We start from the raw sequence: 24312 nt of genomic DNA, 5'->3' as shown, positions 1-24312 counted from the left end.
TTCCATTGATCGGTGACTGGCCCCAAACGTGCTGATCGGAGCACCCTGAATCAAAGATGGTCTGAAACACTGGAAAACCACCAAATTTTCACTCGCGTATTTCTAAAACACAGGTCTATGAAAGCAGAAATGCAGCCAGCACTAAGTCTATTTCATGCAGAATCTGTGTTTTTCTGTCATTTGGTCAGCACATGGAGTGTGTACAGCCAGCGAGGGCAAAGTTTAGGGTCAGAACACAGTTGAAAACATGCCTGTTCAGAAAACAACAAAATAGAACAGTTAACATATGAGTCGTTCATATTTATTTAGCTATATAGCATCATAGCAATGAACGCTCCACCTTAAACATAAGTAAATGTTGGTGCATTGTGCTGATAATGCCTCTTAACTCTTCACTTGAAGTAAAAACTTTGAATGCAGAAAGAATGTTTTGAGTACTGTCAACATGTCCCTTTATTACATTTTAATGTTTTCATGCAAGACAGTAACCGTTTAGATATGTGGTCATTTCATCCGAGTGAGGCCTGTTTGGAAATTTGCTGTGATTGTTTTCGGGGATGTGAGAGCCGCTGCGGGGTTCCTGGAAACCGGGGCTGGCCGTCGCTTCGCATACTTCAGTGAACCCATGGTGTGAACAGTCTGTTGGCAATATATATATATATATATATATATATAGAGAATATATATATATATATATATATAGAGAATATATATATATATATATATATATATATATATATATATATATATATATATATATATATATATATATATATATATATAGAATATATATTTCAAAACACACCTAAGGGACTCGCAGACAGAGGAAAAGAGAGGGTGTCACCGAAGTCCTCAGGTTCCATCGTCTGGGAATCATGAACGTCTGTACAAAAATCTATTTGAAGTGAATACCACTAACAGAAACACGTTCTGTGTTTGATAATGCTGATATACCATCACGCTTGGATGGGGACAAAAAGTAAACAGGACACGGTGCGGTCTTGACAAAGCGCTCCGGGGTGCTTTTGCTTCAAGTTTGCGTGCAGAGCGGTTGTTGGCCTGCAGCTGTGATGATCCACTTACAGTGTGCAGAGCTTACAGGGCTCGACATTATAGGGTCTCTGTCTGAAATACTCAATACACAATCTGCTATATTAGTGCACAACGGCAAACACACACAAAGGCACACACCGCTCTGAAACGAAACCAAACTCCTGATGATGTCCCGTCACTGCATCGACGCAGAATAGTTTGTGTCTGCATCGCGGTGCATCTTATAAACGAGACATTTCAACACCTCTATCGAACATCGACTTATCCATCCAAGAGATTTACTTTATTCACAAGAGCAAGATACGCCAGCATGATGAAGAAAACATTTCCAAAATGCATAAAGAACAATGAGGCAAGATGCTGATTCAGAGAGAGAGAGATTCAGGTTCTGTCTCACATCTTGGTGCTAAATAGGAAACTTTGTGCTGCTATCAAAGTTAGTGTTTAGTGTCGTTGTAAGACCTAAGTTGCCAGAGACTGACAACTGTGAACACAGACATTCGTATCCTATCGTCCCAACAAAAAAAAAGCCTAACTGGTGAGCCTAACTGATCCATCTGCCTCCTCAGACGGCGTTCGTCAGTATCTGCTGGGTATTCTGACCCTCAGTAAAAACATCACTGTGAGATTTCCACTGGCTGGTTGCAGGTGTGTGTGTGTGTGTGTGTGTGGTGGGGGTGGGGGGGACAGCATGGAAACGTACTACAGCTCCAGCAGCAGAATGCTGTGACAGTGGCAGCCAAGCTGCAGCAGTGCCGAGTGCTAAAATGGCTGCTCATGCTCCATACAGACACAGAGCTTAGCTGGGAAGGAGGGCTCCCCACTCCCATCCTTAGGTAGCTTCAACAGCTTGTGTCTGAGGGCTCGTAAAGAAATTGCCATCGCTCGCATTCTAATACATGTGAACCACATAGGATTCTGTGCTACCCATCAAGCAGCAACAACCTCCGCCCTCATCTGCCTCCACATCCTCATCAGTATGCACAAACTGTCTCTTTTTACCAGGGAGGAGGTAACTCCAGCGCTTTAGCATGTCACCGCGCTGTGACAAGGTCTGGTTAAGGGTCCTCATCTCTTCTTCATATCACAGGTGAATTTTGGGTGTAGAGAAAGTTCATCCATCATTGATAGGTATGTTTTTGTATGCATTGTCTGATCTGGGTCTGTTATTTGGAGCGGTAAAATAATTATTTTTCCCTTCATTATTACAGTGGTTTTGTTGTGTTGTTTACGGTTCGGATGTACTCGGAGAGCCAGCCGAGTCACAAACTTTGAACTGAATAACTGAGGCCTACATTAAACTCCATCCCCGGGCCCGTTATCTGGGCTACATCTCACCCTAAAGAGGCCCAGCTACAACGCGTCCACCTACAGCACGGAAAGGTCTGCCGTCCCAATACTACACAAACGACCTGCTATCATCGAGCGTGCTCAAGCTAAACTAAGAAGTCCGTTGCAACATGATTTAATATGATTCACAGGACGACACAAAACTGACTTTTATATTAAAAGCATTGTGTGGTAATTTCCACTGAACAAACTGTGGCGTCTTGTGGTTGAACCGGTATACCGCCCAGCCCAACCTTACACAACTTCAAAAAGTACAGATTTGCCTCGCTTTATAAATATAACTGACCTGACTTAACCTCCCATAAGCCCAAATAGCTTTGAGTTGTTGTTGTTGTTGCAGATGCTTTGCGTCACAATTCACAAGTCTGAACGCAGCCAATAGAAAAGCTTAACAGAAACTCTACTGCGCTGAAACGGGTTCCACTCAAACACCGTTTCCGCTCCATCGTAGACGAAACATATATGCGCTGTTTCGGCACGATTATCAGATTTTTGTTTACATTTTAGAGACAGAACTCTTAACGTGCAGCAGATCAGAATCAGAAACAGTTCATTGCCAAGTGTGTTCCACATACAAGGAACTTGGCGTGGCGATTGGTGCGTGACAATAACCATAGTGCAGTAGCAAAAGACATCATTTAAAAATAGAAAATTAACAATGAAACATGATAAACAAACACAAATAAAGAGTATGATATATGTCCACCATCACTTCCAGCACACAAAGGCCACATTCCTAAATAATACTAATGCCCAAACAGCCTTTATAACCAAACTATTGCAGGACTATTAATGTTTATTATCACCAGTTTCCTCTTCTACGACTTCTACCTAATACGCACTCCGACACTCACACAACACATTACATCCCTCCTCTGGAAAGGGCCAATGTGTAGCCTTTCGGGGGATCTATTTTTCAGAAAAGGAATGTAGTACTCACCGCTATGTTTTCATTATAAAGATCCTGAGACTAAAAAGCGTTGTGTTTTCTTAAGCTTAGAATGAGCCCTTCGTAGGGAGCGGGTCCTCTTCACAGCGTCATGTAGCCCAAAACACCGGCTCCAGCTTCACCTGAAGGTCACCGTGGTTCTCCGACGCGCTTGTGAAACTGCGGTAACGTGAGCAGCTCTTCATTTCACTGCTCCTATAGTAGTGTTATCGTGGTGAGGAAGTCAACCTCTGAGCGAGACCAACAGTTTTGAACCTGGCAACTTATGTTGCCACAGTCTTGGGTCTCTTCCTCTTTCCTCCCCGTTAAAGGTTTTTTTTGGGGGGGGGGGGGGGGGGGGGGTTTGTCCTGTTCCGATGTGAGGGTTCCGGGACAAGAAGATGTTGTATGTGTACAGGTTGTAAAGCCCTCTGAGGCAAATTTGAAATTTGTGATTTTGGGCAATACAAAAATAAATTGAATTGAAAGGGAGGATGTATTCAGTCGGTTGCAATCTGCAACCACACCACTAGATGTCATTCAATCCTACACACTGTCCCTTTAAGATGTATTAATTATACAACACTGTTTATTACCAAAACAATGCATCTAAGTAAGACCCTTTCTTCCCCTTTCAAACATGCATTCACTTGGCGGAAGCTCTTTACAGTCAATATGTTTTTGTCATCTGAATTTAAGATTTTAGATGAAGGATGTAACGCCTTCGAATATAGCTGCAGGACTACGAAACACCACGACTGACAATAGAAACATTAGACAGTGAGGTCAACTCAGGTGAATTTCTTCCATTATTCTGAGGGCATCATGTTCTCCGACTGCGTGCTATTGATCTACTCTGAAGTATATTTTATAAAACACTGCACACGAGTTGTGTTTGAGAGTTATGTAAACATGAATAGAGGATTTTTTTTTTACAAAGAGGTCAAGACGCCCTTTAAGTTTATTCGCGCGCGGGTCAATCGAAACGGAACGGCGACGACACCTTGAGGCCGATCGCCTTCGTCTTACATAAGCAACAAGCCTGGTGTGTTTCTATGCAGGTGGCGAAAGGAGCACAATGTCCCAGCGAGCACGGTAGCTCGCCGAGATGGTGTCGATGTCTTTGTGGCGACGTTGTGCGGAAAAATCAACAATGAGTCAGGGATGTGTGCAGGCCCTGGAGCACAACCTGCACTGCAGTGAGGATGACATGGTGTCATGCGTTAATAAACGTCCACGGCTGTGACTCTGTTACCTGTTTTGTCGTCCGCTTGTAAATAAAGATCCAGGCCCACGAGGTCCTGCTGCAGATTCTCACGCTGGATGCTTAATTCCCATGCAGCTGGCTAACTTTAGCATTACCAGCTTAACTAACTGCTTGCTCGCGTCAGATGTCTGATTTTTTTTTTTTTTTTTTTTAATCCACTGTTACTTTTGGATTCATTATTTTGCGGTGAGCCGTGGCAATCATGTTGCAACAAACTCCAAGTACTTGGCAACCGGCAAAAGTTGCGTGTTAGCTTGGCTCGCTATCAATTTACCGTCAGCTTGTGTTGACAAACAAGCCTGCGTAGCTGAAATCAAACACACGACTTGAGGCTAGCTGACGCCAGGCTGCTAGCACGGTTAGCTTACCCAGCTCCGCTAAATCCAAACCGTGTTGCAAAAGGACCCGTTTGTCGCTGCGTCCGACTTGTATCCCATCGGTGGAGAAGAACCGCGAGCAACTCCACGAATCACTTGCGGGTGGTATTTGCGTTTCAATGACGGCGCACTCGCGTTTGCAAACCCAAGTTATCGCTTTGGTCTCTGCTCTCCGCCATTTCCAAATCTCTCAACACAAACAAACAGGGCTGCTCGTGCGCGCGGAACGTCGAGGCGCGTTCACGGTGACGGCAGCGGGCAGAAGCTTCTGTTGTGTTGATAGCATGAAGCCCCGGTTGTTATTGTCCGCGAGACGTGTGTATCAATATACGACACAGGAAATATGCGCGTGTGTTTTGACTACGCCACGGAGAGTAACTTGACTCGTGCATGTGTTGAATGATGCACTGTTCAAACTACAGGCCTCCTGCAGCTGTGTACGTGTGCGCGCATGCGTGTGTCGGTGCACTGTGCAGAATCCATAGTATCTGGTACATAGTGATGCATACTGTCTGATGCAGTGTAGCTCCATAATTCATGAGGGTACAGTATGTTTATGACCATCATTAGGTGGTCAGGATCGTCGGATTCACCACAACAGCATTGAAAACACACACACTCACTCACTCACTCACTCACACACACACACACACACACCGTTTAATGAAGACAGCAAACATTCAAAAAATACATAAATACAGTTTTAAACTAGAGACTGACACTGAGTTCATGTCCTCTGATTCCAGTTTTTGGGGGAATTTGCAACCTGTGGGGAATAAGTTTCTTATTGTGGCTTTAAGGGAGTATTTAGGTCTTAATGTGGGAAACAAAAGAGCAATACTTTATTTCTAAAATTTCCTAATAATTTCAAGTGTATGTATTTCCTGTATAGCTATGTAATCAGGCACCAATGACAAAGAAAATAAACATTGTTCTGAGATAGTGATCTTATCTAGAGTACAAATTATAAAGATTTGCTGTATTTAATGTGAAAAGTTCTTCGGGCTTTGACCAAATAAGCAAATTGTATTCTTTTTTTAATTTTATTTCGACAATGTCGGGGGCTAAATGGATAATCAATTAATCATAAGAAAAGAAAGAGGTGCTAATACAAGATGTACAGTTGTTTGTGAACGAGCCATATAAAGACTATGCATTCAATATTCTTATTGCATTTGGCATGAACAACGAATAAATATATTTGAAATTGAATATTTTTATTTGCGTATTGTCAGACAGCTGATCGCAGGGATTTGGATCTATGGAGATTCGGATGTATTATTGTTTGTTTGGGCTTTATTTATTTTTTTCTTTCAAATGTAATAATTGTTGGTAACACCTCACCATTATGCCGGAGGAGGGTCGTGTGGAAGTTGAAGATGACGCAGGCTCGTTTTAAGGTAACTGCCCAGATTTGAAATGAAGGCAGGCTTATCCACAATATGCCAGTTACCCCCCCACTTAATTTGCTGCTACTGTAATCATTCCCAGATATTATGTCACGGCCGAGATGACAAGGAAACGGACTCCAAAAAAAATACCCAGTATCTTCTCTGTAAAACAATAAGAAAGTCAGCCCCCAAAACATTTAGGAAGAAGTTAAATATCGCTATCAAGACTAATTAAATTACTTTCTATGAACTCAGTCAGCCGTGAAGTCTGTGAAGAGAGGGCAGCGTTAGTGGGAATGAATCCATGCTGCCATTTCCATAAAGCTGCACCCGACCAGAAAGAACTTGTTGAAAAGCACACGCCACATCTGTTATTTATGTAGTTATTTAGGTGAAATGTGACGCTCGTGCCGAAAGGAGCGGTAAGAGGGGCGACTTGACCTTTTCGAGAGCACCTGTGAACTGGCCTTTCCTGTTTGTAGGCGTTTTTAACCGGTCGCTCCTGTTCAGAGCTGAAACAACTAAAGAGTTAATCAGCAACTGTTTTTGATTATTGATCAACCGTTTAAGTCATTTTTTCAAGCAAACATGACAAGCTCCTCAGCAGACCCTTTTTTCAGCAGCACACACGTTTGATGTGATTTATGACACTAAATAACGGCCGGCCGCATTCCATTTTACAGGTGAGGCCAATCCAGGGTGCCGGTGTTGTGCGTGCTTTCATTGGACAACTGAGCCATCGTTAACGAAAAATAGTTTCCCTTGTGCTCTTCCCACACTCTGACAAGTCGGAACATCTGCAGGGGGGGAAAAAGGACGACTGTTAGGATTCCCTGCTTTTGTTTTCAGTTGTCTTACGCAATGGTTCAATTAAGATCTTTGGACAGTTGTTCGGACAGAACAAGTATTTTTGAAGACATTACATTGGAGGAGTTGTAATAGACATTTTGTCACGCCAGTTGCGACTCCGCCTTCATTTTGCGGCTACAGTAGGATTCTCCACGAGGACACACATACAGACTCAAAAGGCGAAGTGAATAGGGCCTTTTCACAGCAGATCTTTTGACATAGCAGGGTAACAATCGGGTGTAGATAAAATGAATTATGCTCCTGTTCTATTTAGTGTGTCACAGTCATTCCAGTGAGCCAGCATGCACAACACCAGGGCCCTGGCCCACCTAAATGGAACAGGGCCATGATTAATGTTATTAATTACACCTGTGTTCAATCACGTCACCTTGGCGGCTGTGAAAAAGGCCGAGACCAGCAAACACTGTTGTAGCTTTATAGTGTTTATTAGTGTATGCACAAGGTTTATAGCATTAACACATATACATAAAGTATGTTCCGTCTTATACTTCTCTAAATGTCTCATTTTGCAATGACATCTAAAGAGGACTTTGTGTTTCAATCATAAACTTCTTTTTTTAAATCCCTTTTACACAGAAAAATGGAGGCGACAACAATACCACGAACGGCTGCATTATGCTGAGCGAGCAGATGAGCAGTTCTGGGAACACATCCGCTGCTGTTTCATATAATGGACGAGGATGCAATTATCTGCTGGGCCTTGGCTGTCTTTCACTTTGATCTCTAATATACGGACACTTTATTAGGTTTTATATAAAAGCATTTTGCACATTGATTCATACTGAATGGTGGTTTTTTTTCCCCTGCTAGAATAAAGCTCTCATCTTCCACAAACCATAACGTGGGAAGTCACTTAGGTAACTGTAGCGTTAAATGTTTGTTACAAAAACCCGCCACGTCAGACCGGGCACGGGTCAGCTGTATCATGTTGGGACTATGAGAAAGATTATCAACAGTGAGTGTGAACTAGTGTCTCTAATTATGATACGTACCGATCCGATACCAGTGTTTAATTAATAAGCTGTATGCTTCACTGTGTGGAAGGGACAAGGATCAGTCTCTGCTGTGATTTAAATTGTTTTGTAAAACCCAATGTAACATATAAATACATAGAAATAAATTAACTGAATTACTGATTGTTACGTATGGTTCTATGTCCTGCTGTGAATGTTTGTGCTTGGGTGTGTGTGTGTGCATGTGTGTGTATTCTGTGTCTTTTGAGTTCTGGGTGCAGCTCCCTGACGATTGATTGAGGCTCACACACACACACACACACCCCAAGCACAAACATTCACAGCAGGACATAGAACCATACATAACACTCCCTTCCTTAAGATGACAGCCATAAGGGTGTCATCCTAAGGTATGCGGGAGAGGGCATCGGCAACAACGTTGTCACGCCCCTTTTTGTGACCGATTTCCAGATTGAAGTTTTGAGCCATAAGAGCCCAACGCATGAGTCGTTGGTTGCTGTTGTACATCCTTGGACGGAAAACCAGAGGGTTATGATCGGTGAACACAATCACTGGCTGCAGAGTCGAGCCCACATAAGCCTCAAAATGCTGGAGGGCCCAAAGCATAGCTGAAGCCTCTTTTTTCGATGGTGCTGTACTTACGTTGGGCTGCAGAGAACTTCTTCGAGAAGTAACACACCGGGTGATCAATGCCAACAGAGTCTTCCTGAAGCAATACAGCACCAGCTCCAGTACCACTTGCGGCCACCTCCAACTTGAATGGCACTGTAAAGCCTGGAGCTGACAGAACTGGGGAGCTACACAGAAGAGCTTTAACAGTTGTAAAAGCCTGCTTACACGTTGCGTCCCAAACCAGATTCTTATTGGGACTAAGAAGGTCTGTCAAAGGGGACACAATGGAAGCAAAGTTTCTGCAAAACCCTCGATAGTAACCGGCTAATCCAAGGAATTGACGTAGCTCCCGTTTAGTAGTAGGAACAGGAAACTGAGCAATGGCTGTCGCCTTCGCCTCAACTGGGCGCACTTGGCCCTGCCCAACATGCTTGCCCAAATAAGCAATAGTAGCCTTTCCAAACTCACATTTTGCAAGGTTCAAGGTCAAAGAAGCATCTTGCAGACACTGGAACACAGTGGACAGGGTTTCTACATGAGATGGCCAATCAGGGGAGTAAACCACCACATCATCGAGATATGCCTCACAGTTTGAAACTCCAGATAGGACCCTCCTCATAAGGCGTTGAAAGGTAGCAGGGGCATTGCACATGCCCAATGCCATCACTGTATACTGTAGAAAGCTATCTGGGGTAACAAAGGCAGAAATGTCAGAGGCACGGGCAGTCAAGGGCACTTGCCAGTAACCTTTGAGTAGGTCTAACTTTGTGACAAAACGTGCATCTGGGCTCTTTTTGTGGGGTTGACACGGTAAGCATGCTGCTTAAGCGGGGAACAGTCACCAACATCGATGTCATGTTGCAAGACAGTGGTCTGGGAAGGTACATCTGAAAATAGTCCACGATGGTGCTCAATCAACCTTACAATGTCACTATTGTGGGAACCAGAAAGATGAGACAGATTCTTCTCCAAGTCATCGAGCACTTGAGAATTCTGCGACCGAGCACACAGAACAGGAGCATCTTGTAGCACGAACTCATCTTCGAGAGGGGAGTAAGGTTAAAGCTACAGGTGACACCTCAACTGATGTGAATGCATCCATTTCACTAGGCCTTGTCACATATGGCTTCAGCATGTTCACATGGCACACACGAGTCTTCCGTCTCCTTTCTGGGGTTGGGGGCTCGTCCGGGATTAAAAAAAAAAAAAGAATAATTGTACGACAGCAATTTGGTAACAACAAATTAACTGGAATTACAATTCAAGTATATAATGTATGTATATGGTATATAACCATAGACTTGAATTGAATAGATATGCCTCATCGTCACCGAGTATTGGCCCGACATCGGTATCGGTGCATCTCTTGGAAATACATGTTTTTGGCAGAGTAGTGCGTTTGGTTTTTTGACGTAAAGAAAATTGCAGTTGAACCAAAAGACCATCAGTCATTCCACCACTTTCACAGCATTTCCTTTTCTTATTCAAATGTTAGCTGCTGTTTCTAGACCAGCTGAACAAGAATGAATTAGCAGAGACAGACAAATGAAAGTGTTTCTGCCACGAAAAGGGAATTGCGCCCGAGAGCGTAATGATTACAATCGTATTATGCCTTTCGCTCAAAGGCAATCGTTTCTGCTTCCAAACCCGTCAATCACTGAATTAAAGCCAGTTAAAGGCGACACTTCATTAGTAGCTGGTGTGATGTTTCCTTTTCATCATTAAAGAATAACTACTTTACAGACGGAGGAATGAAGAGTGTCGTTCCCCCGTTGTTCATACGTGCAGAAGATGATTGGGACGGGTGGCACGAACGCCATTTCATTCCTGACTGTATTCCAGAGTTGCATGAGAGTTCATGACCTGCATTACAGACTTGATGCCGAGCTTGTATTTGTAACTATAATGCAACGTCACACACTGTATGTAGTGTACTGTGCAGCGACACCGTGTCTAAACATGGAGTAATCCTCTGTAAAACACAGAGCTACACATTTAAGAATATCACGTGGCAGCTGCAATAGAATATTCCTAATTGAATTGTTCATGTCTGCTACTCCGACCTCATTATTTGTGCAGGTCCTTTGTAAAACAAGTACTAAGACGGTATGACAGGATCGCTACGTTACAGAAAAAAACCCCGAACAGACTTACGCAGACCTCTCGAGAAGTGCAACTATTTTGTGGCTACAAGTCAAATGCACGGTTAACACTTGGTCCTGTATCTTTTTACATTATTGATACGTTTACTTTGTTGTGTTTACACAGCTTTGACTAGATTCATTGACTATTAATTGCTTTATTGACATGATTGCAATGCAAATGCTACCTTTGTGGGGTTTTTTCTACCACCTGAACAAAGTAATCCAGAAAAGAACTTCATATTCTCCGACTTTAATCTTGGACATTACAGGTGTTTAGACTCGCTGAAGATGAAGTTCTCCTTTCAAAAGATGAAATTGGATACTGACATGCACTGTAACGCACAGCTGGCCGACGTCTTTCCAGGCAGTCATTTGAAGAGCTTGAACTTGCGCAGCAGCGGCTGGACCGTCTCCTTTGGACATGGCTTCAGAGCCAAGCAGGTGGGGATGTTCTCTGGCTGTTCGATCCAGAGCTTGTGGGCCACACCGGCCTGTGTAAGGTTCTCCGACAGACCGGAGAGGGCGGCCTCGTCTGGAGCCTGGAGCAAAACAGACGCGTACAGTAAAGCCAGGCTATTAAAGACAACAGAGCATCCAAGACTGGGCCACAGATCGCCATTACCTCACATTTCACCGCAGTGCTCCATGTGAGCAAATACGGTTTGATATTAAAACCTCTTTATTCCAGTCATTATTGAGTAGTTGCATCAGTAAACATGTCCTATTTGACTGGGATTTATCATAAATGTACATAATACATTACATTTTAAATTAATTAGAATTATATCAACTCTAAATAAGAATCCATATTAAATATCATTATCCGTTCTTTAGTTGCTCTAACATTGCAGTTAGATAAGTGATTTAAATCTTTTATCCAGAAATACCAAACTCCATTCGAAATTCCGTCATTTAATAATTTCTTTCCTCATTAGCACACATTTATACCAGCAAGAAGACCATTTAATATCTTCATATATTCTGAAGGAGTCGCTTTTAAATTCGGCACTCATCTTATAGACCAGACAGAACTTTGTATTCGTATAACTGAGGACTCCCCGCTTCACCTCTGGTTCTTATGCTCCTTTATAAAGCTAAACAATGTGAAGGAGGGTAGCTCGCGCAAACCGGTTAAAATTAACATTTTATAGAATTTTAGTTTAGCCGAATAACACAACGAACCTGAACATGTTTGAATGTGTCATCACACATATTGTGATACACGTTATAAGCGTTGTACTAACTAAAGTGACACATATTGTAATGGAGTCCGGCGGGACGAGCGGCGCTTACCCCTAGCACCACTTTGTGCATGGAGTCCAGCTCGGAGAGGTACCGCTGTGTGTCCGGGTCCCCGTAGTGGAGGTGGATGGCGGCGGTAGCGGCATGGCAGGCCTGAGTTATCACGGCTCCCAGGGGCCAGGACAGCTTGTGGACCAGGTCCGAGCGGACCACGACATACTGGACCAACCGGCTAGGAGACCCAGCTCCTGTAGCCGCCATTTTTATTCCTTCCCCAGCACGAACAGGAACCGATCCAGATTCAAGGTTTGTTTATCTTCCGGTTCAGCCGACGAGTCCGTTATTATTAAAACATATTAAAACGTTACTGCCCTCTGCTGGTAACTTGTAAAACTTCATGTGAAAAACAGAGGTTACAGTCGTTCTGATGCAATAATGAAAAAAGCCTTTAGGGGATATGTAATGTTTCCTCAACAGCTCACCTTGTATATTGTATATTTTGATGATTTTATAGTTGCAAACATGAGCACTGCAGAATATATCTTAAGCCTTAGAATAAAGTGTGAAGTAGCTTATTTTATGTCAAACCTGTGGGAAAAACAATGGCCGATGGCCCAGTGGCAATATACTGTATATTAGGACATCTGGGAGAAACCCTATCACTGCAATCACCCCAGAGAGAGATTTACTCACTAAAATAATTTGGAAAAGGGAATTCAGTGTACTGTATTGGAGTATTATATTATTGCCAATTGGGAGCAGTTATAGCTCTATAGCTCTAAATATCCCAACCGGAAGAAGTATGGAAGTTTATTGATGCCAAAACTATTGAGCGAGCACAAGAGAAATCCAATCTGTTATTGAGCTGCATGTTAAGATTAGAGAGCACTCAGATTTACAGGTGTAAAAAGTAAATACAAAACAGTACACTTGATAGATATCGTGCCACCACTGAGTGAATTTCTGGAGCTTCGCACTCTCAGGTTTGTCAGTCGGTCTCTACTGCTGAGAGCAGAGTCCAGCTGATTGGATCAACACTGTTAGACCCAACTAGCGAATGTCCGGCTCTTATCAGTGTTTGTTTTATTCGTCTAAAATACTTTAACAGTCTCTCTCACATTCTCAAATTTGAGAAATTTGCGGATAGAGCTCAAACTTGAAGTGGCTTAATATTCAATGTTCAAGTTCTTTATTGTCATATGCAAAGCAATTACAGTGAAGCAGTCTTTGGCAATCAATTTAGTAGTTCTCAAACTTCCTCAAGCAATGTTCATACATAAAGAAAATAACAAATGAAAGACATACATTACTGTAAAGTCATAGACTAGAGGAGGAGGGGTTACAATAAAGGAATAAAATGTAAAACTTGTTAGACACGTGTACAGTAACAGTAAAATGTATAAATTGTAATGCATGTATTTTTGACGTTTATGAACTTCCATAATCTTGCATTTCTTATAAATCCTGAGAAAATAAATGAAATGCAAACCACAGATTCGTCCAAATAAATGACAAACACACACAAGTAAATGTCACAATAATTATTTATTAAGCATACACATTATAATATAAATATAAAATATGCTATTTTTGTTTTTAAAATTGGTGAGACATCATTATATCTGTGTTGAGACAGACAACCATACAAACAGGTTTTAATATTCTACCAAAATCTGCTATGCAGCTGTAACAAACTTGCCATGATGGTGCCGTCCTAAAATCAGAGCCTGTATTCATGGAGCATATCAGAGAAGTGTAACTGATCTAGGATCAGGTTCCATGTAAATGTCACCATAAATGAGGAGGCAAGCCGGTCTTAGATCGGCGCTCCTAGTCTAAGATGCTGTATGCAGTGGGCCCACGTACAGAGAGAGAAAGAGCACAATAACCTACCGTATATTTCTTTATATAGATACATTTCTTACTGTAGTCCAACAATGGCAATTAGCAGCATGAAAATCGTTTTTTTTCCCTAGTTCCAAGAAACTGCAAAAATAAGTCAGGAAGTAAAGAAATAAAATAAACATCGAACAGACTGATGATCATCGTCACTGTACTAAGAGAGGAACTCGTCCACAGTGAAACAATCAGAGATAACCAAACAATCAAATTAGATCAGAGTGATGACATTTGACGGTCAGGATTCGGGTTCAATTCAGCTTCGCCTCAGTCAACAGCAGGAAGCGGATAACCGTGACACCTTCGCCTAATGAACGCCAGCGAGTTCTCAACGAGAAGCCGTTCTCACAACCACGAGTTACAGCTTCAGTTGACCGAACCCGAAGTGAATTGATCCCCAAAAATAACCTCTCAATGACAATAAAGAACAAATAGTTTTTAACATTTTTTCTCTTTTTTTGTCTTCGTCTTTTTTAGTCTTTTTCTTTAAGTTTGGTTGACATGCTGAATCCTTGTGGTCAATCAGAAGGAGAAGTATTGAGCGAACCACTCCTGGCGCTGGGCGTCCGGGGAGTCGATGGCGGAGTCCTTCGTTTCAGGAGGGCTTCACGACGGGGAGCGCAAGAAGAATAAATCAAATCAGCACAACAAAAATTTAAAAAAAAATAAAGACAGGAAAAGAGAAGTCAGGGAAGAAGCCAGAGGCTGATTCAGCATAGACGCTCACCACACTGAGTGGAAGCAGCAGTGTCAGATTCTCATTTACCATTAAACCTTGTTTTACCATCACTGGCTACAGTCCTTTACTAGAACTCATCTCTTTCTGTGTTGAAAGTGTCATTTTCTTCACTGAATGCATGTGAATGAAACGCAGGATTTAACTGCTTTGCTGTTTTGCTTTAGCCTGGAACATACACACAAGCAGCACAACCATCAGATGACACTGATCTGGAGGTTTAAAGGTGGTTTTAATGAAGGTGTAATCCACTGTTCTGTCCACAAGGGGGCAGCGAAGCCATTGTCAGGATCTATTGAGCCACAGCGAAGGAGAGAAACACCTGCTTTGTCCCAATTCTATACGACATATTAATTGTAGACATGATGCACTTATATCACTTTTTATAGGAACCTGTTTTTAGTAATCAATAGCAAATTTATTTGTGATAATGTTGAGGTTTGGACTGTGGGTTTGACAAACAGACATTATGAGGGTGTCACTTTGGGCTCTGGGTAGTTGAGGATTATTTACAAACCAAATAAAATAATAATCAGCAGATTAATCCATGATGAAAATAATCATTAGCTAATAGTTCCACCTCAACCAATTACAACGGCAAGATCCTGCTCTGTCATTAAAGCATTGAGTAACAATACTATAATTATACAATATATGATCGTATAACAGTCACAGCCAACTATTTATACTTTTCATACTCAAGGTACATTTTCTTGATTATAAGTAACATTTTAGACTTTTACTTATAACAGAGTAATTTGGTAGTAGTATTTTTACTTCAGCAAAGGATGTGAATACTTCCTCCACCACTGTTAGCACGCAATGGGCCTATCAGAGTATTTTAGCATGACAGAGAGACTCTGTGTGTGTACGTGTGATGCAGAATAAATGCACAACCAGCAGACCTCTTTAACGATTTAAAGTATTTTGTTGTCATCCATTGCTGGTATCTGTACGACCAGATGAAGCTGTATCTGCTTCCTGACTCGCGTCTTCGGGGGGGGAACATGTTGTTCCCCAAAGTTGGAACTAATTAGTGTTAGCATCTATCAAAACAAACACCTATTGGAGCTTTCTGCTTTCTTAATTGGCTTCTTGTTAAACAAACAGTCCCATAACCCCAGGGTAATATTTACATTTTGGGAGGGGGGGGTGTCATTTTTTTGTTGTTGTTGTTTTTTAAGCTTGAAACAGTCAATTACTTCCCAAAAGGCCTGCCTTGTATTTGCGCAGCAGGATAAATCGTGTTTATACTGTGAATGGTCACAAGTCAGACTCAAAGGAATTCCGTTTCAAGTCCATACAATATTAATTGTAATATATACATTTGCATACAACATTCCCCATATTAAACACTATAAAGTAGCAATAGTGAAGCCTTCCTCCATGATTATATGTGATCAACTGTCTGCTGACATGTCTGTCTTTCAATGCCGCCAGCTTCACGTTGTCAGAGACAATAGGAAGTGGTCCTTATTGATCCGTGAGGGAAAGGTGGGTCGTGTTCATTAAAAAAAATATTAAGATACAAACAAGTAAATAAAACGTCAAGAAAAATCACAAGAATATGAAGAAATAAATGTGATCACACATTAGGAAGAGCGTGTATGTTTGTTATCTACTGTGTGTGGGCATTAAAGCTGTAACAAAAAATTAATATTCATCAATCAAGTATGATTTTTGGATATCATTTTAGGTAGATGGGCAATGAGAAAAGAGAGAGGAGGGAGCGAATGAGATTGCAAGCAGGGATGTTGTGATGTTGAATTGGGTCACACGGGGAAGGGAATGCAACGGGGAGGACGTGAGAAGAGATTGGCAGAGGATGAGGTGATGAATCAGTGAGGAAGAAGCAATAAGATGAGAGGGACGATTACTGTCATCACAAATGTTTGTCTGGCACAACAGTCCCAATAGGATCAGTCCAGGAAAAGAAATACTCGATGCAATTTTTGTATTATCCTGACCAATCCTCTACAAATAAACCCCATGTGTTGCCATATTATTTGCAATAACAATTCAGCATTAAATTCCAACTGAAATCAAGTTTCTCTGCTGCGGCGCGTCAAACAGCGTGTGCGCAATCGTCACGTCAGTCGGTTAGATGCGGCTGTGGTCCTTTACTCTTTAATACCACTAACCTGTTGGCTAAGTTTGTCTCTCGGCCACCTGCGGTGTCACGCCGGCTGTCAGTCAAACACGGACACGCCCCTCCAGCTGGCTGACATTTAAAAACCTCAGATGTTTCCCCAAAGACCTGTTTTTTCTTGCTTTTAATAATAAGAACAAATATTAACACCGCATTTGAAAAACACGTTGACACTATGTTTGACTAAACGTGTTTCAGTTGGACTTTAAAGCTGACTTTCAAATGAAGACGATTCCATAGGCTTTCTATCACTTGATAAAGTGTTTACGAGCGTTAAAATGGAGCACGAAACAAACCCGCTACAGGGGACATTCAACAGTAGCACGAATGATCGAGACAAGGATCCACAAAAAGTGTGTTCCTCGTGTTTTTGTCTTTGGCCTGATTCCCTGAAGCATACAGGTGTTTGATAATAGTGTTTCTCGCCTCGTGCTCAGACGGCAGTGACCATGTTTGTATAAACCACATGGACCACAATCTAAGGGATACACACAGTGCTGAGACAGTCCCTCAACACATCCGTCTATAACGATGTTCTCATTATAGACTAATTGTCGGCTAAAGTGAGCTTTAGAGACCGTGTTTGGATATTTGTGTATGTCCCAGGCAAAAAAACAAAACAGCTACATGGACTTCTGCACATAAAATGAATGTGTTTCTCATCTTATTCGTCATCGCTAACACGTAAAAACACAGTAAGATGAGGTAATGAGAGGATACGATCTTTAAATCTACTGCTAAAGCACCAATCATTCTAAATACTAAATTCACAAATGTTTGGATCACTATTTAGCAGAGGTGTGCACTCCAGTCACATGACCTGGACTTGTCACGAATTTGATGACTTCAGACTCGACTTGACAAAATCAAAAAAAGACTTGCATCCCGACTTGGACTTTAACACCAATGACTCGGGACTTCACTTGGACTTGAGCCTTTTGATTTTAAAATACTTGATACCGAAAAAACGAAAAATGATGCAATTTAAAAAGTGTGCCACGGATGAATTAATGATCCTGAATCAGTAAACGTTAACGCTATTCAGTCCCGCTTCAGTCGGCACTTAATTGCCCAAATCCACTTTGTCTGAAGCAACTTGATTGGATGCTGCCGGATTGCTTCGGACAAAGTGGATTTGGGATATTAAGTGTACAAAATGATAACAAAGATAATTCGTTTGCGTACAAAAACTACGTGGTCAACAAAAAAGGGATTGCAGGATGCAAAACGTCGAAAATGAATGCAAATGGAATAACATTCGATCAGGGACTCGTCAATCTTAACTCGGGACTTGAACGCAGATATTTACTTTCGTGTGACTTGCGAAACAAAGACTTGGTCCCACCTCTGCTATTTAGCATCGGGAAACTACTGGAATATTCCTATTTGGATTCATGTTAAAAGTTCACTTAGATGAGATTTGTTGTCGAATAAAAGTCTCTTTCAGCTATAAATACGTAAAGGACCCAACGACTTAAAGGGGTCAGATTTACAAATTGCCGCTCTGCGTCGCAGTCGGGCGGCGAGATCAACTGCAAGTGCTTGTCAAGAACAAAGAGTGCGGAGGGCGAGGAGAGACGAATCGTTTAATGGAGTCTGAAAACATTTCAAAGCAGATCTATAATATCTGACCTCATACTGTCATCGCTTGGCTCTGTTGTGTGTGTGTGTTTGTTTGTGTGTGTGTGTGTGTGTGTGTGTGTGTGTGTGTGTGTGTGCGCTGCTGCCTTCCTATAATAACAGGTTTGTCCCAAAGCTTTTGCAAAGCAGCCACCACATCTCATTCTGTACATGAACAGCAGCTAAAACATGCAGCGAGGTAAATTGGAAAGAGACAAAACATGCTCACACACACACACACACACTCACACATGCTGTAAACCTAAATACCGGCGCTTAAAAACACATTTCTTGGCATGCGACGCGCAAACTGTATGTATCCATGTGAGAAGCATGTTACATGATTCTTCATCGTATGAGTTCACACCACGGCGACCAATCACAGCCATCATCGAGAAACAAGAGAAGCATTTATCGGATCATAGAGTCGAGAAGTAAAAGCTGTTTTTCAAAATAAAACACCACCACACACACAGAGGGGGACCAATCCATGATAGCAGAAGATAATATCTACTTCATTATAAACTCACGTAGCAAAATACTTTTATTTACTCCGTACAAAATCCCATCCTGAGTTGAGGAGAAGTGCATGCTGAAAATTTAGATGAAGATGAGAGGATGAAGAATCGCGAAAATGACACAATACTCAACAAAAAGCCACAACAAATACTCACAGCAAGTTTTATAACTTCCCGAACAGACAAAAAAAAAGAAACCTGTTGGCATGCACACAGTGAACATGTTCAGACTGACGGACACCAGGAGAGGACGAAAAATAAAAACATGCCCCTTTTGCATTCCAAGGCCATTCTTTGAAGCTTCAGTCGGGACTCTTGTGCTTATGTCCTTTCTAAATATTCATCACCTTTTATCAAAAGTCCTGTGATGCTGCCGATGTCTCTCAGTGTAAATGCAGCCTGCTTTAATCTCAATCATCCAATCGTAGCTTAGAGAACGTAAACAGGATAAGTACTCCGTACATTAAGAGTTTTTGGAAGCTGGTCTTTTCTTTGGACCCTTTTTAAAACCAAAATAGTGAAAGTGTAAAGAACGCCATTAAATAGTGTGTTTATCTGTTCTCGAGGCTGACTTATTTTGATATACGTCCGTACCTTAACATATTTATTTCAAGCCAAACAAATGATCTTTTACTAAACCTCACTAACTATTTTTGATGCGTTTCTGTCTCGCTTCGTTTAAATTCACAACTTAAATCACAAATTAAAAACAAATAATCCGGGAGACAATACGTTTTCTTATAAACATAATTGAGATTGTAGATTAGTTGTAGTTGTATGGGAACGTACTTTTGTAGGAGACGGGGCCGTCCAAGCCTCAGGCTACTTTGTGGAGTTACATTTAAAACAAACCTGTTCACAAGCAGCACATCCACCGTGTTGTATTTCCTCTCTGGCCCTGGATGCTACTCGTTCAGGCTAACTTTAGCAGCTCTGTCCTCATCTGTATTGGTCTGAACAGTTTTAACAGGGATCACCTGAGATAGCGTGACCACGCTGGTTCGCCCTCATCCTAAAAGGCTTTGTGTAAAAGTGTTTGAAAATACAGTCTAGTAGGAGTAACTAGTTCTACACTGTAATACAAGAACAATGCTGTTTTTTATTTTTATTTCTACTATTGCATGTTAGCTTCAGCCTCCATCTTTTAGCACAATGTCATGGATGTAGCCATCGAGTGCACTTTGAAGATCCTTTCACAGGTTTTGTTTTAAAACAAACAGTATAAAGTCGGCCGGAGACGACGTTTTCAACCAACTAATCGTGCTAATGTTAGCTCAGGTAGCTCGCTGACTAAACTCTGCCAACGGCAGTTGTCAGTTAAGCCGCCAAAATCGAAGCTTCGTTTGTCTGTAACGCTGGCTGAAATTGGGCAGAGCAACAGTCCCGTAAGGAGCTGGCGATTAGCGAATGTTTAAAACATTAGAGTGCTTTGAAAGCCTCTGTTTTAGACTTGGCAGCTCGTGATGACAATGATTTCATGCTCCTTATGGTTTGTGAAAAGGCCAGACTTGGCAGGAAAGGATGGAAATGTAAAACACCAGTTATTGTCCCACTGTTTCTATTCAAGAGTCCTGGTGGGTTTTTATCTCAGGCCTTAAAGTACAGCTTCTACATTCACGGTTCGACTCAGGCTACGAGTCGACTCATTAAAAGTGCTTTCACCACTTTAACCAGCAGGTTTCTCCAATTAAGCTGCGGCCTGTGATTGGATGATTGATGCGTGGATTGACCAGCTGCTGCCCGTCGGGGCTGAAAAGGTCTCACCTCATGAATTTCTTGGGTTCGGTGGGAGGGGTCGGCGGGGGAAGAGGTTTGTTGGAGTTGAGTTCAAGGTGGTGGAGGGGGGAGTTGGGGATGGGCTCTAGGCGGCTGGGCTGGGCTGGGGGCGGGGGTGGGGGCAGTGGGGGCTGCCCACTTCCTGAACCTGCCACGCCCACGCCCATACCTGCTGCCTCCAGAGCCCTGACATTAGGAGAGCTGCTGAATCTGCTGGCTGCTGTTTTCTCATTCTTTTTCTTTTGCTACACAGACAAAAAAAAGCAAAGGAGGGGCACGGGGGTCAAAAAAGGAGCAACAGGGAAGTTGGAAAGAAAATAGGAAGAAAAGGAGGGGAAATGGAGTACAGGGAGAGCCCCGGAGGTCGAAACAGTCCATCCAGCGAGAGAGACAGGAAAAGAGCAGCGTGCTAACTCGATCCTATTTAAAGGTTGATCGAAAGCAGAGTGAATGGATCAATCTGAAGACTGGCGTCGCTCAGCATCAGTCTTAGAAGCAGCATTCGCTCTGAGCAGAATGGAAGTTCAGATGAGGAGAGATGTGTCGAAGCAGAAAACGTCTCACACAAACAAATGGCTTGGAAAGCAAAGGAGAGCTGGAGGAAAGAAAGTCAGGGAGAACAATCGAATCGGGTGGAAAAAACGGTGAACACACGACATACATGTATACAGATATGTGAGGGGGGGGGGAGGATACATATGACAGGAACAAAAATACTGGAAGTTATAGAACCCGAGCGATGGCGTCAACAGTTATATACTGATCATGCAGTGGGGAGCAATCAACTCAGACGTACTGCTGGGAATGAGATATGGTGTTTTCCAGGAGCACTGGGAGCATTAGAAGCCCTGAAAACACATTTTCTCATTATGAGCGATGGGATCTTGCATGAACACACACTTTTGGTCATTTAAACTTCAAGAGATTCACTTCAACAAACAGAAATAGTTAAATCTGGTGAATACAGAGTTTCCACGTATTTTTGTACTGCACACCTTAATTTAATTGCTGTAAGAAATGAGACCTTGGGAGGCTCGACTGTTGGCCTCCTTTTCATACCTGCGGTGCTGATAAAAAACACCACATTTACTTTTAATCGTTTTCTTTCCTGTCCTCTTTCACCGTCCTTGGCGGCTTTGTTTGCACTGGAAAAAAAATAAACTTGTTAAAATTTTTTATTTTTTTCCCCATCACCCTTTTACCATCTGCCATTTGCTGTACACTTTCACTGGAACGCTGTATAACAGCTTCCCCTGTTGTTGTTGTGGCATAAAACCCTCAGGTAAAGGCCGACAGTCTCCTTAAAATGGTCTCGTTTGTTACAGCGCTGAGAATAACATCTGTAAATGACTACGGTTGTCACAATGCAACAGTACCCTTGTCAACACGTCAGTACTGATGGATGTGAAATGAGATGAAGTGGATATCATCTTTGCCATGTGCTGAGATAAAGCAGGCTCCTGAGAGGGCCCCTGTGTGTGTGTGTGGTGTGTGTGTGTTACGGGACAGCGGGGCCTACCTTAATGAGCGGGTTGATGACTCCTACGTTGGGACTGGCGTTGAACACTTTGTTGAAGTTGGTCTCCCTGTTGACGAGTTCCAGCTGGTAGAACTTCTTATCGTCCTGCAGGAGAACAAAAAACAAAAACCTCACGTTAGCTGACGGACGACTCGGATGACAGTGAAAAGGAGTTGTTTGTACCCACACACGACCTCATCAGCGGTTACCTACCACCAGTTTCTTGACGAGAGATTCCCTCTCAGACACCATGTCCTTCAGCTCGGCGATGACCTGCAGATCCTCGTGGCGACTCTCCCTGTTCCTGAACTTGTCCTCCGTTCCTTCCAGCCTGCGAGACAAAACCAGAAATGTTCTGCACCAGAGACCCACTGAACACCGTCTGATGTGAACACAATCGCAGTGGTGGAATGTGACCAAGCACATTTACTCAAGCGGCGTACTTAAGCACAAGTTGGAGGTGCTTGTACTTCAGGAACTTGAACTTTATACTTCTACTCCCTGCAACTCAGAGGCACATTTTCCACTGCACTATATTTATCTGACAGCTTTACTTTTAATATTTCATACCCTCACTGCCCAGTGAAAATATGTAAAAAGATAAATAATGTAGCTCCAAATTTGAATGTTTGTGATGAACTGAACTGTTCCTTTATGCATTGAGAAACTTCTCCAACTTCTTAAGCTCAATAAACTCTTCAAAAAGCCTCTTGGATCAGCTGGAACCTGCAGCATCACGAAGCTGACAACAGTGCTGTTTCTCTGAGCTCATGAAACGATGACTTTTTAAGAGATACGTGGTTCTCACAGGACAGCAGCGCTACAAACACATGGTGATGATTAAACTAGCCAACAGTAGAGAAAGGACCTGAAACATCTGCAGCAGTAAAGTGCAAAATGCACATGAATGCAGCAGGAACATCATATCTAATAGTACAACACTGGCAGGGAACATTTCACTGCACAAAGAGTACTTGTACTTTTCATACTTTTAGTATATTTCACTGATAACACTCATATACTTTTACTTATTATTTTGCTGTTTATTTCGAATGCAGGACTTTCAGTCGTGGTGGAATATTTTCACAGTGTGCTATTTGTACTTTTCCTTAAGTAAAGGATCTGAATACTTCTTCCACCACGAATGGACCTGTTACATCTTGCACTTTGCAGTGTGTGTGTGTGTGTGTGTGTGTGTGTGTGTGTGTGTGTATTAGATGGAACCCTTTACGAGTTAAGGGAATAAAAGGCATGTACTGCAGGGAGTAAAATAAGTTGAGTGATTGGGCTTTACTTTTTCATTAGCTTTTGATCAATAAAACAAGACTTGTCCCCGGTTTCTTCCCTTTCCTGCCCTCTTCTCCTCTCATTACAAAAACCATTAAAGAGGTTTGCACGTTCAAAAAAAACAACTAGTTCCACCGGAGGTTGTTTTTGTTCTGTGAGTTATGAGAACTTTCAAAAGACTTTTTTTTATTATGGGCTTTTGTTATGTTCTTACCGGCTCCTCTGAGAAATCATCACTTGGGTAAAACCTCTGATTCATTTCGTACTCTGTGACATTTTCCCCCAAAACGCAACAAATGCTGAAGATCGCTGTGCAGAACGGGCATTAGCTGCTTCTTAAAGCGAGAAACAACCCGTCATAGGTGACACTGTTGGCTGGAAAATTACTCGTTTCTTTGAAATAAAACAAAAAGGCATTTGAAAGCAACAGCTGCACGAAGACTTTAACTAATGCACTTTGAAAAGTCTTTTCAGTTTCAGAAATTTGCCTTTTAAATGTTACCAATACTATGATGTAAGTCATCAGTTGCCCACTTCTTTATATCACATCATTGCATCAACATTATCATTTCGTTAAGTGTTTTCCAGAGTGTGTACTGA

General features: G+C 42.1%; 3 protein-coding genes across 5 annotated transcripts in view; all 3 read right to left on the bottom strand.

Annotated features, from left to right (window-relative positions):
• The window catches only part of ncoa1 (nuclear receptor coactivator 1), a 41771-nt gene extending 36394 nt beyond the window's left edge, over positions 1-5377 (bottom strand). For 2 of the 3 annotated variants that reach the window (XM_076083912.1, XM_076083915.1), the window contains exon 1: positions 3344-5372. The gene's annotated coding sequence lies outside the window, so the exon portion shown is untranslated. Of the gene's footprint in view, positions 1-3343 lie in introns of all 3 variants that reach the window. The other variant, XM_076083914.1, reaches the window with a different exon arrangement.
• A 5823-nt stretch (positions 5378-11200) lies between these two features.
• Positions 11201-12491, bottom strand: ptrhd1 (peptidyl-tRNA hydrolase domain containing 1). Its single transcript, XM_076083917.1, has 2 exons — positions 12260-12491; positions 11201-11505 (listed from the first exon to the last, which is right to left on the bottom strand). Exons 1-2 carry the CDS (start codon positions 12467-12469, stop codon positions 11335-11337), a joined length of 381 nt encoding a protein of 126 aa, XP_075940032.1. The 5' UTR covers positions 12470-12491; the 3' UTR covers positions 11201-11334.
• A 2032-nt stretch (positions 12492-14523) lies between these two features.
• fam184ab (family with sequence similarity 184 member Ab) overlaps positions 14524-24312 on the bottom strand; it is a 121333-nt gene continuing 111544 nt past the window's right edge. Inside the window, exons 19-23 of the mRNA XM_076084397.1 lie at positions 22639-22756; positions 22426-22530; positions 21059-21151; positions 20895-21004; positions 14524-14711 (exon numbers count right to left, since the gene is read on the bottom strand). Of these exons, the coding sequence (XP_075940512.1) occupies positions 14630-14711; positions 20895-21004; positions 21059-21151; positions 22426-22530; positions 22639-22756 (508 nt within the window). The 3' untranslated portion in view covers positions 14524-14629. The remainder of the gene's footprint in view (positions 14712-20894; positions 21005-21058; positions 21152-22425; positions 22531-22638; positions 22757-24312) is intronic.

This window comes from Anarhichas minor, unplaced genomic scaffold (genome assembly GCF_050575085.1).
Source record: "Anarhichas minor isolate MPS153535 unplaced genomic scaffold, ASM5057508v1 ptg000136l, whole genome shotgun sequence".
NCBI classification, from domain to species: Eukaryota; Metazoa; Chordata; class Actinopteri; order Perciformes; family Anarhichadidae; genus Anarhichas; species Anarhichas minor.
The sequence above is the reverse complement of the archived record's forward strand: the minus strand, read 5'-3'. Positions and strand labels throughout refer to the sequence as shown.

Excerpts from the sequence above, each read along its gene's own strand:
- ptrhd1 (XM_076083917.1), bottom strand. The coding sequence starts at position 12,469 with ATGGCGGCTACAGGAGCTGGGTCTCCTAGCCGGTTGGTCCAGTATGTC. Across the intron at positions 11,506-12,259 it reads TGCACAAAGTGGTGCTAGGG|GCTCCAGACGAGGCCGCCCT; the intron begins GTAAGCGCCGCT and ends GTTTTGCTCCAG.